Source organism: Pleurodeles waltl, chromosome 1_2, assembly GCF_031143425.1.
Source record: "Pleurodeles waltl isolate 20211129_DDA chromosome 1_2, aPleWal1.hap1.20221129, whole genome shotgun sequence".
Taxonomy (NCBI): Eukaryota; Metazoa; Chordata; class Amphibia; order Caudata; family Salamandridae; genus Pleurodeles; species Pleurodeles waltl.
Genome location: NC_090437.1, coordinates 190,406,627 through 190,421,038, shown reverse-complemented (window position 1 = coordinate 190,421,038; position 14,412 = coordinate 190,406,627). Strand labels below are relative to the sequence as shown.

The following is a 14,412-nucleotide window of genomic DNA, read 5'->3' as shown; positions in this document are numbered from 1 at the left end:
ATTTAAGATGACTATGGACATACAGAGGATGACAACTCAGAAGCTGATCCTTATGAATACTTATAACAGAGCTCCGTTCACAATATTGTTGGTATTCTGACGAATCCTAAAATGAATGCTTTGTGTTAGGGACCCAACAGCCTACACTGAATGCCATGACTACTGAAATGGTTTCTCTGATGTTTGGGTCTGGGCTGCAACTGTAAGTCGAATGATAAATCTGCCCTTGTGCACCTGATGGTGGTCTGGGATTGGGTAGTGAATATGTATGTTAATGAAAACAAGAAGTTGCAGCCTTCTTGTAAGTGCCTCTCCAAGTCATGGGCATGGAATCTTTACTGCTCCAGAAGGAGGTCCTGCAAGCTGTCAACATCCCACTCAGTCATCCAGGTCCATACTCGGAGCTCAAGTACAAAGTGGAGAAGGGCTTGACCATACCCCACTATTATGAACCTAAAAAGGAAGCATGAGGGTTTTGCAGTGTCAGTCCATCTTTGAGGTCTCCAGTCGTTGAGCTGATTCCTCAACTGATCATGGTACGCCATGCATTTTCCGGGCTGTTGGTGACCCTGCAACCTTCAAGGAGGCCCTGCTAACGATTTCTGGTGCACTTCTGGTTTCCTCTGGTGCACCCTTGGGCTCTGAGGAACCACAGGGTCCCACTGTTGGTTTTTACCTATCTATCCTTGGTGCCTTCTGACTCTTTGGGACAAATTTCGTCTCTCCACTGACACAGATACAGACTTCCGTTCTGACTTCAAGCCCTGCATTGCTTGATTCTGCATTGATGCAGGCAAAAAAGGCTACTAGTGCCAGAAGATGTGGCTTTGATATTGATGTTGGACACCAAACTGACTTCAGTTAGATCTTGAACAATGTTGCATTAAGAGATCACAAAATATTATTGGTTGTCATGCACTCTGGTTCTGATCCCTTTGACTCAACCAGGGCATACATGCCTGCAGAGGTTCTATTATCGTTTTGTTTCTGCCTCAAAGCAAAGAACACCCCTGGATGTTGATGATGACAAGCTCTGTCACTACACAGACAATGCCTTTACTATGTGGATTTGCAAGGGGCTGTTGGGCTTGACAGCTCTACCTGTGGTAAGCCTTGAATCCCCACTATTGGAAGAAAATGTTTCCTTTGCAGTAGCAGTCCGGAGGGCAGCTGAGGTTGTGGATTTTACAGCTATCCTCATTTGAGACCAAGGCAAATGTCGTCAGGCATTTTGCAGGCTAGGCCAGCTACTTCTGAGCCCTTGCTCCCATTTAACAAGGCCTTCACTAAAACCTTCTTTCCGATCGAAGCCCTGTTCCTGCCCATCTGCAAATAGGCATACATCACAGATCGGCTCCTAAAGAACCAGATACTCGTACCAAACATCCTACTCCAGAAAACCTCGTAGTTCAAGCTTCAACCAATAAAGTGAATCACAACTCATTTCCCCATTATTCCTCCAGAAAGCCAATTAAAGAGGATTGAGGCTTCTGATCGATTTCTAGGCTCAGACTTGTCACCTTTTGAATATTCCCCAGGCATCAGACTGGATCCAGAAACTTTTCAGTAGTACCCTGGCAAGCATTCAGGTGGCACCACGCATCTCCCGACTGATGCCTTTTTCCCCTGTACAGCCTACATAGGCACCACTACTGCACACAGATGCCAGTTCCTTTCTGACACACCAGATGCGGATCCGGCCAGAGCTCGGTCTTTGAAACATTTACTCCAAATTTTTTTTTCAATGTGCAAGGGGTGCCACCACCCTTCCAAAAGAAAAAGGGTTTGAAGCCCTGTAGGAACTGCTGTTGCAAACAAATATCTGTGAGAGATCCCCACCAGGTCTGCCTGTGGTGTCTGGGGTTGAGACACAACTCCAAGGTCTGCAGCAACTGCATGTCAATAAACCTGAAGGTCGTCTGGGATCATGAGTTGAAGTGTTACATTACCAAACATAAATAAAACTCATTGCTAGGACTGCTCTTAAGATGTGGTCTGTGTCAAAGGTTCGATTTCCCCGTCCAATACCCAATTTGACATAGCTGTTTGAGAGGCCTGTCTTCATTGTGGTCCAAATCATCCAGTAAGTCAAAAGAGAAGCACAAAAAAAAAGGAAGCAGGAGTGGCGCCACATCTCCTCTACTATCTTGCTCCCAAAGTCACCCATCTCCAGAGCCAATCCTGCAGCTATTCTTGCACAATCAGAGGGTCTAGGGCCTACAGCCATGTTGTATGAGATCGAAGATTTCTCTGTGAGTATACTCCGGCTCTTTGGAGCACCTTTGGGCCTAATGAGCCGAAAGACCCTCTTTTTGGAGTACTACCTGCAGGTTTGCCCTCTGAGCTAGTTGGACCCTCTGAGCTCGTCTTGCCTCCAGCTCCACTTCCGCACCACAGCCTATGGCGGCCCCAATGTTAACCCCATTGATGCTGGCTAAGGAGGTCCCGATGGTTCATAGACATTGCTCTACGTGAATTACCTCCTCCAGAGGGTAGGAGACACACATTGCATACCCCTTTTGGTACCAACAATGACTTAAGTGATGAGTTCACTTAACCCTACTGGGATGTTAATTCGTATGATGACTTACACGAGGCTAGTGGTATCGGTACCTCCCCAGAAACTTGCCTACTCTCACCCCTCGGCCTGACCACATAGAAATCTTCTTCCTACACGATGGTAGTGTGTACGGCTGCCAAAGTACTTGAAATCCAACCCCCACCTTTGAGGTTGTCCAATACAGTGACAAAAGTTCTCCAACCGGGGCCAACATCTTCTGAGGCCCTTCTTCCACTTAATGAGGCACTGACTGATACCTTATTGGGGGCTTGGGCGAACTCTTATTCTGGCCCCACAGTCAATCCAAAAATTGCCAGGTGCCATCGGCCTGCTCCAGGTGCCCCAACTTTCATCTATCTGCACCATTCCCCTAAAAGCCTAGTGGTGCTAGATTCCAGAAGCAGGTCTAACCCAAACAGCTTCCCTACCACTCCCCCTGACACAAAATCTAAGCGGGTGGACATGTTGGGTAAATAAGAATTTCCTCTTCCAGTCTAGCATTCCAATCAGATTATGCCAGCTGTCTGTTGTCACACTATTCCTGTGCCCTTTGGGACTCAATCGCATAAGATTTCCCTGGTGTCCCTGAAGATCTCATGCCTGTTGATGCAGAGACAACTCAAGACTGTTGTAATGTGGACAAGTTTACTATTTGTTGTGGCTTGGACACCACAGATTATATGGATAGGCCGTTGGCACACTTGTTGCCATTTACTGTTTTGTGTGGCTGCTATTGACTGGCTTCTTGGGTGATATTCAGACCTTACTTGATGGACACCTATTGCCGGAGCTCACCTGTTTAGAGACAAGGCTTATTCTGCTCTAAGAGTGTTTTAAAGAGAGCAGGGTTACTGCATGCTCTTTGGGCCCATCTGCCCCACCTTGTCACCTGCAACAGTTATACAGCTCCTTTCACCGATTTTGGCCAAAGTACCCCACACCACCAGCCCCAACAAGGAACACAGCAGTTTCTCTGAGGCTTTGGTGCCCACCGCCCCTACCGCCAAGGCCACCCAGTAAACATCATGAGTGTGCCATTAGAGGAGCACAAATATCAGGTGGGATGCATTATCCGCAGATTGTTACTGGGTTGGAGAGGCAATAACTTTAGACAGGTGGGTTGCATAGATTTTTCTTTTGGAATATACCTTACCCTTTTCTTTCTGCTGCACCATCCACTGTCCAATCACCAAGCCTTCCCTGACCATGTAACTTATAAAGGACCACCTTTTTATTCTGCTGCAGAAAGAACAAGCCCATTTGGCCAACATAGCTATTGAGAGTGCCAGCGCCAGAAGTAGGACATGCTTATTAGTCCTGCTACTTTCTGGTGCACAAGAAAGATAGAGGCCTGTGGCCTATTTGAGGCATGTACCCTCAATGCTTTTCCTGGAAGGAGAAATTAAAAATGCCCACCCTAGCCCAGGTCTGATCTGCCCTGGAGACTAGATGACGGTGCTGGACCAGCATAACGCTTAATTCCCTTTACCCATCCTGCTGGCCCACCTGTACTACCTGCAGCTTATAGTGGGACAGGAGCATTTTCAGTTTATGGTGCTTCCCTTTAATCTCACCAGTGCCCCTCAGGTCCTTATGAAAGTAGTGACGGTGGCAGCACACTTTGAGGTCAGGGGTGCCAGTCTTGCCCTACCTCGATGATTGGCTGGCTGTTGAAGGCGTTCTCGCCCCAGGCAATCGATAGCCACCATCGAGAGTACGGCAAACCTCCTTTCACTTTTGAGGTTCACTGTCAATATACCAAAGTTACACCTGACTTCTCAGGTGCACCCATTCATCTGAATCATTCTAGACACTGTTCAGTTTTGTGCCATTTCCCCAGAAAGAGTCCAAGACATTCAAGCTATGATCCTGATCTTTCAGCCTCAGTTCTGGATTTCAGTGAGGTAGCCTTGGAGGTTACTGAGGCTGATGGTTTCCTCTATCCTGCGGGTCGAGCATGCCAGGTGGCATATGTGGGCTATGCAGTGGGATATGGAGTCCAAGTGAGCCCAAGATCAATGGGGCTTCTCTGACCACATCCAGATTTCAGAGGAGGCTACGAAAGAACTGCAGTAGTGGTTGCTGGACCATGATTGGGTCAGCAGTAGACTCCTTTCTCTATCTCACCCAGAACTAACAGTGGAGACTGATGCATTGCATGTGGATTGACCATCTGGGAGAGATCAAGATAGGAGGCCTCTGGTCCCCTGAAGAGTCCTGGCTTCACATCAGTCTTCTGAAGCAAAGGGTTATCCGCTTGGTGCTGAAAGCCTTCCGTCTATCAAGGGGCGGCTGCTTGAGGTGCTCAGAGAACACTGCTGCCATGTGGTAAAGAAATAAACAGGGCGTGGAGTCTCTGACCTTGTGCGGGGAGGCACTGCTCTTCTAGAAATGGCTGGTGACAAACCAGGCAGGCACTTTTAACCCCAGGGCAGACATACTCTTCAGTCGGCACTTACTGTATCACAAGCAATTACAGTTGGAGGTGGCCAAGGGCTCTAAAGCAAATGGGAAGAACCTTAGCTTGATCTATTTGCCACCAGCGTGCAATGTCAGCACTTCTGCGCAGTGACGTTTCAAAGACATTTTTCACTCGGAGATGAGTTCCGCCTTGAGTTGAACTTGGGACTCCTCTATGCCTTTCCACCTACTCCGCTGCTGGCCAGAGTTTAAAAAAAGATCAGGACTGTCAGGGCCCACGTCATCCTATTGGCTACAGACTGGGCACAGAAACTAGAACTCTTGGGCTTAACCATATGTCCTCTGGTCAGACTGCTTCTTCGGGAGGACCTGCTGTCTCAACAATAGGGCAGGGTTCTGCATCTGGGCTTTTGCAATCTTCACCTTTATGCTTGGAGATTAAATTGCGGCAGCTGAACACCTTTGATATTCCTTCAGAGGTGGTTGATTTTATAGAGGGATGCCTAGCTGCCAAGATGTCACACAACATATTGACCCCTTACAGGCAAAATTATCTGATGTTCTGTTTGTTTTGTCTCTTGACCAGCATGACTTTGCTTTGGGCACAGTGAGTTTCGGCCTTCTTACAGTTGCCAGATTAGTCCTCCTTGTTGAAGTCTCCGTTTGCGATGCAATTTTTGAAAGGGCTAAAATATGTTTCCCCCTTTTTCCTTTGTAATGTCCCAGTGAAGACGCACCAAAGGCAAGCCTGTCTGTGCCCGGACCGTGGCCAGCGCCAGCAGCCCTGGATGTCTGTCAAACCACTCCCTGGCCAGCCTCCGTTACGACGCAGAGACCCTCCTCTGCCTCAACACTGAACATCTCAGCAACTGCTGCACCATCTCTTCCTAGGACACCCACAGACCTTTCACCTGCAGGAACTGCAACTTCAGTTCCAGCCTCAACTAGCTGAAGGTACTCCCTACACACAGAGATTCCAACTTCCTCCACAAGCCCATCAACTGCGTGCTCCTGAACATCCGTTGCCTCCACAAACACGCCACCGAACTCTGGTATTTGATCGACACCGCCCAATTGGACATCGCCTTCCTTACCGAGACCTGGACCAACCCCACATCGGGACCAGACATCACCATTGCCATTCCTGACGGATACAGCATCCTAAGGAGGGACCAGCCCTCCCACCTGGGCGGAGAACTTGCCGTCGTACACAAGTCCTCACTACGTGTCAAGCCCATCCTAGAAGAACAATGCACCACCATGGACACCTTCACTTCCTGGTCCACTCCAACCACAACTCCTCCATCCACAGCACCCTGGTGTACCCGGTCCCTGCCCAGCATTCATAGACAACGTTGTAGACATCGCTACCCCCTCCCCCTCCTCCCCAAGGCCCTGGCGCCAGACACTAACTCCTCCTTGGTGACCTGAATTTCCACCTCGAGGACTACACCGACCCAAACGCCACCGCTCTACTCAACAACCTCGCCACCCTCTGCCTCAGACAGCTGGTCTCCGCACCCACACACATCGCAGGACACACACTGGCCCCCACCTTCACCTCAAGCAACCGGATTACCATCAAAACCATCTCCACCCCAGACTGGACCGACCACTGCTGCATACACTTCACAATCACAGCACCCAGCATCTGCAGCTGCACCCCAAGGTCTCCCACAGGAAAGGAAATGAAATCACCAGCTAGCAACTTGCCTCATCTCATCAAATCTCTCCCTCCGATGACGGCAACACAGCAGCGTGCAATCTCAACGCATAGTTCATTGAATACGCCGACACTCAAACACTCCCCCCTCTCAATTCCTCCCCAAACCCTGTCTGGCTGATACTGCCAGCTGGTTCACCACTGAACTCCAAGAATCAAAGCATACCTGCAGACGTTTAGGAAAAAGAAATGGAGGAACAGCCAAACCAGCAAAGACCTCACCTCATTCAGCACCGCAACCGCCGTCCACGACCGAAATATCAAGAACGCAAGGAAGGACGCACTCTGGGATCACATCAACTCGTCCACATTCAACTCTAAGGAACTCTTCTCAGTCATCGTGTTCACAAGTCCCCCCTCTGCGACAAACCACTTTTTTCCACTGCAAGATCCAGGACTTCTACGACAGATTTCTCCTGGAAAATCCTGCCACCGGAACCTGCGACGGACCCACGCTAACCACGAAGGAAACAGTCGGCATCATGAACAGGACCCACTTCAGAGCCCCCACAGACCCCTGCCCACACCACATATACATCAGAGCCAGCACATCCATCGCCCCCAGCTCCAAAACACATTGAACTTCTCCATCAACACTGGCACCTTCACCAAGGACTGGAAACACGCCGAAATACTCCCTCTCCTGAAGAAACCTTCGGCTGACCCATCAGAACTAAAGAATTTCCGGCCCATCTCGCTGCTACCCTACCCCGCCAAAGTACAGGAGAAAGCAATCAATGCACAACTATGGAATTTCATCGAGGCCAACAACTCCCTGAACAGCTCCCAGTCCGGTTTCTGCAGCAACCACAGCACGGAAATAGCCCTCCTGGCAGCCACTGACTACCCCTAGCCCGCGACCACACCACACAGCAGCGCTCCTATTCCTCGACCTCTCAGAAGCCTTCGACACGGTCTCACACAGCACTCTACGCACCAGACTCCACAACAGAGGAATCAGTGGAAGAGCCCTGGAATAGATCCACTCCATCCTTTCTGGGAGGACTCAGAGGGTCAGACTCCTGCCCTACACATCCAGACCCACAGAAGTCAACTGTGGAATCCCCCAAGGATCCTCACTGAGTCCCACACTGTTCAAAATATGCAAGGCCCCCTCTCGTAGCCATAGTCAGAAGCTACGGTATGAATATTGTGCTATATGCCGATGACACACAATTCATTTCCCTCACCGAAGACCTGGACATGGCCAAAAGGAGCTTCCACTCAGGAAGGGAATCCGTCGCCACCTGGATGAAAGAAGGCTGCCTCAAGCTCAACTCTGACAAGACTGAGCTCAACCTCTTCAGAAACGCCACCTCAGCTTGGGACGACTCCTTGTGGCCCACATCCCTCAGCGCCGTCCCTGCACCGACTGAGCATGCCCGCAACCTAGGCGTCATCCTCGACTCCACCCTATCCATGACCCACCAGGTGAACTCAGTCGCTTCTTCCTGCTGGAACACACTCCGCAAACTTCAGAAGATCTGCAAGATCCCAGCAGACTGCCGCAGGGCAGTTACCCACTCTTTAGTCACAAACAAGTTTGACTACGGCAACGTCCTCAACTAGAAACATTAAAAAAACGACCACTCATCCAGAAGGCCGCCGCAGCCAGACTCATCCAGGACCTCCCACGCAGAGAACACATCTCCCAACACCTGAGGACCCTCCACTGGCTCCTGGTTGAGAAACTAATCGCCTTCAAGCTACTCACCAACACGTCAATGGCCATACACAATGCAGAACCAGCCTACCTGAACCACCGCGGCTCCTTCCACACCCCCGCCAGATCTTTTTGCTCTGCTCAGCTGGCCCTGGCCACCATCCCTCACATTTGTAAAACCACCACCGGAGGATGATCCTTCACCTACGTTGCAGCAAAGAGTTGGAACAAAATCCCCCTGCACCTTAGACAAAGCCCATCAATCACCATCTTCAGTAAGAACCTCAAGACGTGGCTGTTCGGATGAGGTCCCTCCCCAGCGCCCTGAAACCCTCACGGGTGAGTAGACGCGCTTTACAAAAACTGATTGATTGAGTGAGACCTTTAATCTGGTCCTACTAAGAAAATATCAGACTCTGAAAGAGAAGGCACATTGTACTCTCACTATTTCTTTGTCCTGAATGAGAGCCAGGGGAGGAATTTAAGACTTATTTTGGACTTTTGAGCTCTAAGTGTCTTCCTAGTGATTCGCAAATTCAAAATGCCCATCCTTGCCCAGGTCCTGCTGACCAGAATACCACACACCTGGACCATTTTCCTTTTTAGCAGCGTCTTTGAGCGCAAGACAGCCATGAACAGTGGCTCGATTCAGGCTTGGGACATTATGCTCCTCTCCGATGCATTAATTCATTAGATCATTCGTGATCAGAGAAACTGATTTGCATTTTATTCCAAGGATGTAGGATTCTTTCATAGAAGTCCTTTGTCTTTATTACCTGAAAGGTTTTTACCAATCATTACCCTGATGAAGACCATATGAAATGTCAGTTGGGGTTGAAACATCACCATAATCGCCTGTTGACTACAAATTTGACTGTTAATCCAAATTGTACTTTGATTTTGAGTTTTGTCGAAAAAGTGATTTATTGAGTTAACAGTATTATTGTGTTCGCTCTTTGTCAATTGGCACCATTGTTCACATTATACACTATTACTGCGCCAAACAAATAAATCTGGATTTACTTAAAAGGGGGCCACAGAAATAATGCCTCAAATCATAGGGACACAGGATTTTATTTTACTTCCTGCCCCCCCAAGAAGGATTGAGGCCTATGATGATGACTTTTCTCCAAGATTTGGGCTTCTCTATCAATGTCCTTGAATCCCACACAGTGACGTTTATTGAGATGGGGAATCAATATTGGCCTCATGAAGGCCTTCCCTTCTATGAAAGTTTACAGATACTCAATCTGATTGTGACTTATGACTCAAGCCAAGACACCAGTCCTCCAGATCTTGCACGTGCTAGGAGGCCTAATGGCTGTGTCAATCCTGTTGGTGCCTCAAATAAATTGGTGGTTGAGGGCCCTTCCGTTGTGTCTAAAGAGACATTGTTGCAATATCAAGCAAGCTGCTTCATTCAGTAACGCTCTTATATTTGGTGCATCAAGATCTGCACTGGTGTGTGCCACCTCTGACTTCCTGAGGTGGGTGTCCCTTTCAACATCTCACAAGCTAAAATGACCATAGTCACAGATGTCTCCTTACTAGGCAGGACTGGTCATCTGATGACATGACCTCACAGGCCCTTTGGTTTGTGTTGTAACAGTGTGAGGCGAAGATACTCTGTCACCGTTCACCTGAAGACCGCAAGTGGTGTTTATCCACTGGAAATATTTTTACCAAATATGTTGTTTTTTCATTCTATATGTAAAAAAAAAAAAAAAGGGGGGGGCAACTAACACATTCTAATCTGGTAAAAACAAACTAAATCCTTATGTAAACTCATGTGCTCCCTCTAAGTGGAGAACATTTCCCTATGTCACTCATGTACATGTTAAGAATGTTATTGTCACTTTTGGTTTACTTGTTTAAATACTTAGTTCACCTTTACAGTGCCAGTTCATAGTGTGAAAAAAATAAAATGCTCCCATCAGCTGACCTGACTTTAATTATTTTATTAGGTTATAGGGAGCAACATTTGCTCACTCTTCCACTGTAGTATCACCCTTAATTTAGCACCAATTCTATGGTTCTTAATTTTGTTTTGACCTTCTTCCAAGACTGTCAATTTACTTTTCAGGCTCAGTACAACGTGACCACAACCAAGCTGTTAAATCCTGACTATTTACTCAATGAAATAACAAAGGTCCTTCCAGAGAAACAAGTGGACTACGTGCAAAAGGGGTAAGTATGAAACACTGATTACATTTTTCCTCAGTAGATCTAACTGTAATGTTAATGTAAGAAAGCAGATTGGTATTGGGGTAGGTGGCTACCCCTACCTCGAGGAATTATCACAACCCTTGTCTGGGTGCACCCACAAAGTCACTAAATTAGTCTGAGCTCAGCCCTGATAGCTAAGGCACAGAGCAGACATGTTTAACTTAGGGCAAAGTCTAAAGCATTTATGTAGTACCAAAACAGTCAATGCAAACAATAACATTCCCAAACCAAATTAAAGAGTACAGTTTAATAAACGAATTTGAAATCTCTTTTTGACTGGTGTTGAATCGTGTTTTTACAATAACAATCATTCTGCATTATTGTCAACCCCGTACATTGCGACTTAGCCAAAGATGTTTCCTTTTGCACATATCCACAAGGAACATCTGTGGAAACCTTTTCCTGCATAAGTGTGAGTTCTGTACCTTCTGATTAAAATCAAGAAATGTCCTCATGTACCAGTGACTGAACTAAAGGAGGTCTCTCATGCAGTTTCAACACAAACCACATTATGTGTATTACAACCACCAACCAAATTTCCTGGTGAACAATAACTAATTATACCACCATCAGGACATTTTGGCATAGACACATCGCTGAAATGAAATCCATCAACACTATTATCTCTGAACAACTTTTCCTGACCTGGTTTACAAACCACAATGAAGCTCCTATTTCACCACCCCTTCTTGTGTAGTAACACTGCACTTTCTGTCACTATCTATTTGTGCAGGTGTCATAACTTTCAATGCACCCTTGTGATCTATGCTTTGTTTTGAAATAGGTACCCATTCTCCGTTTTTAACCATTTGGGGTTTACCCAGTGCACTCTATCATGATGTGCTTTACTACCAACTAGCTTAGCACTCAGAATATTTTTGACCCTTTTTACTATTTCACCAAACTCATCACTCTTAGTAACTGATTTACAAAAGACAGATGTCATGAAGGTACGACTGTCCCATCCTCTCATTTGTTAATACGGGGAAACACTTAAACCAAGCTTTCATTGCGTTGCACTCTAACAACTACGTCACACATCCGCGGAGTATGTTCGGAGCAAAAGGGTTCAGTCATAAAAATTGCGTGACACTACACCAGTGCCATTGTTAAAAACAACTAGTGGAACTGTTTTTAGATGTCATCTATACAGTGCATATGCTGGGCTGCAAGACTATTGTTAAAGTATGAGCACAGTGTCCCACATATCCTGCCCACTTCGACCCCAGGTTTTAGTTCTTGTCTAGAACCATATTATGGTCTTTAAGAAGCACAACCTCCTAATTCATAAAGTTCATGCAGAGCGGGATTGTGCATTATGTAATTGTGTTGTGCTAAGAGCCTCTTTGAGATTCAAGATAGCAGACCTTAAAAAGTGAAGCAAAAATGTCTGGGTTTTTACTGTACTTGGAGCCCCCTCTTGAGAATTCCTGGTCTGAGAAGTGTGACGTGTAATATGAAATGTCACGAATAATGAAGCAAAACATTTTCTTAATAAATAGGGAATCGTTATTTACCCCATGCTTGCATTACGTTTATATATTTCAGAGTTTTTTTCGTAACAGAAGAGGTTCTACCTAGTCCGTCGTCGGGCCATTAATGCCGTATGGGCAACAGTTTCACTTCATTAGTACCCCTTTAATGAATTAATCCAGAAAGCCGCAACATAAATAATAACAGTTATCTTTAGCACGGGGCCAGGCACTCCCCTGCACCATGCCTGCAGTCTTTCTTTTAGAAAGATTGATTCTTTTAGAGCAATATATTTTTCTTGTAATCTGGAAATAATGTAGCAGAAGGTGGAGCGTGTGGCAAGAACAACTTTAATTTACAATTATGGGCTACAAACTCACATAATAGCAGTGGCCCTAGTTATGACCGACCAGCTGGCCGAAAATCCCGGTTTCTGATGATTCGCACCGTTTAAAAGTTTTGTTACACTTTATAAATATTTAGTCATAATGTTGTTGAAAGATCATAGTTCTTATATTACACAATAGAGCTATTTTAGTTGAGCTGTTTTTGATTGGTTGGATAAGTTAATTGTTATTTTACGTTGCCCTACCCATGCTAGGCCTTTTCAGTCGGTAGCTTATTTCTTTCAAAATATGCTCACAATGGGAATCGAACATCCAGTTCTTGAAGTGGTCATGTCATTGTCTAATACTCTCCTTACATTGGAACACAGACATTACTAGAGGAGCCGGACCTTTGCACCCAGTCAATTTAGTTCCTCGTTTTTCCTGTGAAAAGTAGAATAAAAATTGACATTAAAAGAAAAAAATGGTTCCCCTTGTGATATAATGTTTAGAACGTTTGCAGTAGTTTTCGCACTTTAAGGGTGTGCATAACCTGGCTTCAGGGAAATTTCACCCATGCTGCTTTGTTGTATTATTTGAAGCATAGCAGGCAAGTCTTGATATTGTGAGTGGGATTAGTACCCCCCCCCCCCCTTATGTGGATTGAGCTCCTTGGCATGGGTGGCACGTGGCTGTAGACCTAAAATCTTTGCCCTCTCGTCCATTTCGGCAGGTGCTCGATAATCGTCTGTATTTTCTTCTTGCCCAGCATGCACTGCCAGATTACCAATCGAGATTGTCTTTTTCTTTGTCTTCTTCTGCCCAGTTATAAACTGAAGTGCCGGACTCAGTCCGATTTTGGCAAGGTGACTCTGCAGTTTGAACTGGAAGTATGCCAGCTGAGCAAACCCGAAGTCGTTGGTATCCGGAGGCAGCGGCTCAAGGGGGATGCCTGGGTCTACAAGAGATTGGTAGAAGACATATTAGCCAGTTGCAAGGTGTAATTACTTCACATATACATGTATATATAGTAGCATAATTAGTGCTTAGTGGACACATTTTACGGTTTCTTCCAGTTCAATGTACACTGTCTCATTGATCTGTTTAAATGTGACCGTTCTAAGCACCATTTTTTCAATTTCTTTTTAATAATATTGTGAATAGTTGTAATATATATATAAATAGATGTCCAGTCTGTCCTTCGTTTTGTCCATACTTGTGTATGTTGTCTGCCAAATGTACATGTTAGTTCAATGTTGTATAGATGTAAACAGTATTTTTTGTCAATCGCAAAGAAAATTTGGTAATAAAAATCTTTTTAAATGCTATGTTTTGTAAGTAAAAGGATAGTTGAAATAAAGTATATACTAATTTTTGAACTAATAGGGCGCTGGTTTGTCATCCACCACAGGTATTTGTTATATATTGTTTGCATAAATGAACAGCAATTTCAATCAAGTCACTACAGCTGAGGTTGCAAAAAGGGTGAATGAACATTTTCATAATTCTGTTCCTGTCTGCGCCCAAAGTATGATTTGAGTCTGTTAATGAAGCCACAGCTGTGGTTTAATTGTATGCACAATACTGTGAATAAAAAATAGAATCGATTCCAATAAATGAGTTCTTTTAAATCGACGATTGGCTTAAATTGTGAGCTGAATTGAATTGCACCAAAATTGAAATTGGACCAGGTCACCATTCTCTGCTCTTCCTAGACTTCATGACTGTTGAGGTGAAGAAATATCCAATGTAGCGTTGCAGGTGTATACGTTTCAGTTTTTTTCTATTTGAGATGTGTTCTAGTATTTCCCAGTAACAGTCAGTCTCCAAAGGACAGCTATGTGAATTCTTTTGAAACTGCTCTTCCATGTTTTATACCTTTTAGTTTTTAATCGGGATATAAAATATACCAATGGTACTAATAGTCCTGGCCCCTTAATTTACCTCCATAAAAAATTGTTGTACAGAGATTTTCATTTTTGATTTGTGTTTTTGTATAATTAGAGAAGTCATTTAGTTT

The 14,412-nt window shown here is 45.5% G+C and overlaps 1 protein-coding gene across 3 annotated transcripts in view; it reads left to right on the top strand.

The window, feature by feature from the left end:
- MELK (maternal embryonic leucine zipper kinase) overlaps nucleotides 1-14,027 on the top strand; it is a 281,217-nt gene extending 267,190 nt beyond the window's left edge. For 2 of the 3 annotated variants that reach the window (XM_069237628.1, XM_069237621.1), the window contains 2 exons: nucleotides 10,451-10,554; nucleotides 13,219-13,540. In XM_069237628.1, the coding sequence (XP_069093729.1) occupies nucleotides 10,451-10,554; nucleotides 13,219-13,396 (282 nt within the window). In that variant the 3' untranslated portion in view covers nucleotides 13,397-13,540. Of the gene's footprint in view, nucleotides 1-10,450; nucleotides 10,555-13,218 lie in introns of all 3 variants that reach the window. The other variant, XM_069237613.1, reaches the window with a different exon arrangement.
- The last annotated feature ends 385 nt before the right edge of the window (nucleotides 14,028-14,412 follow it).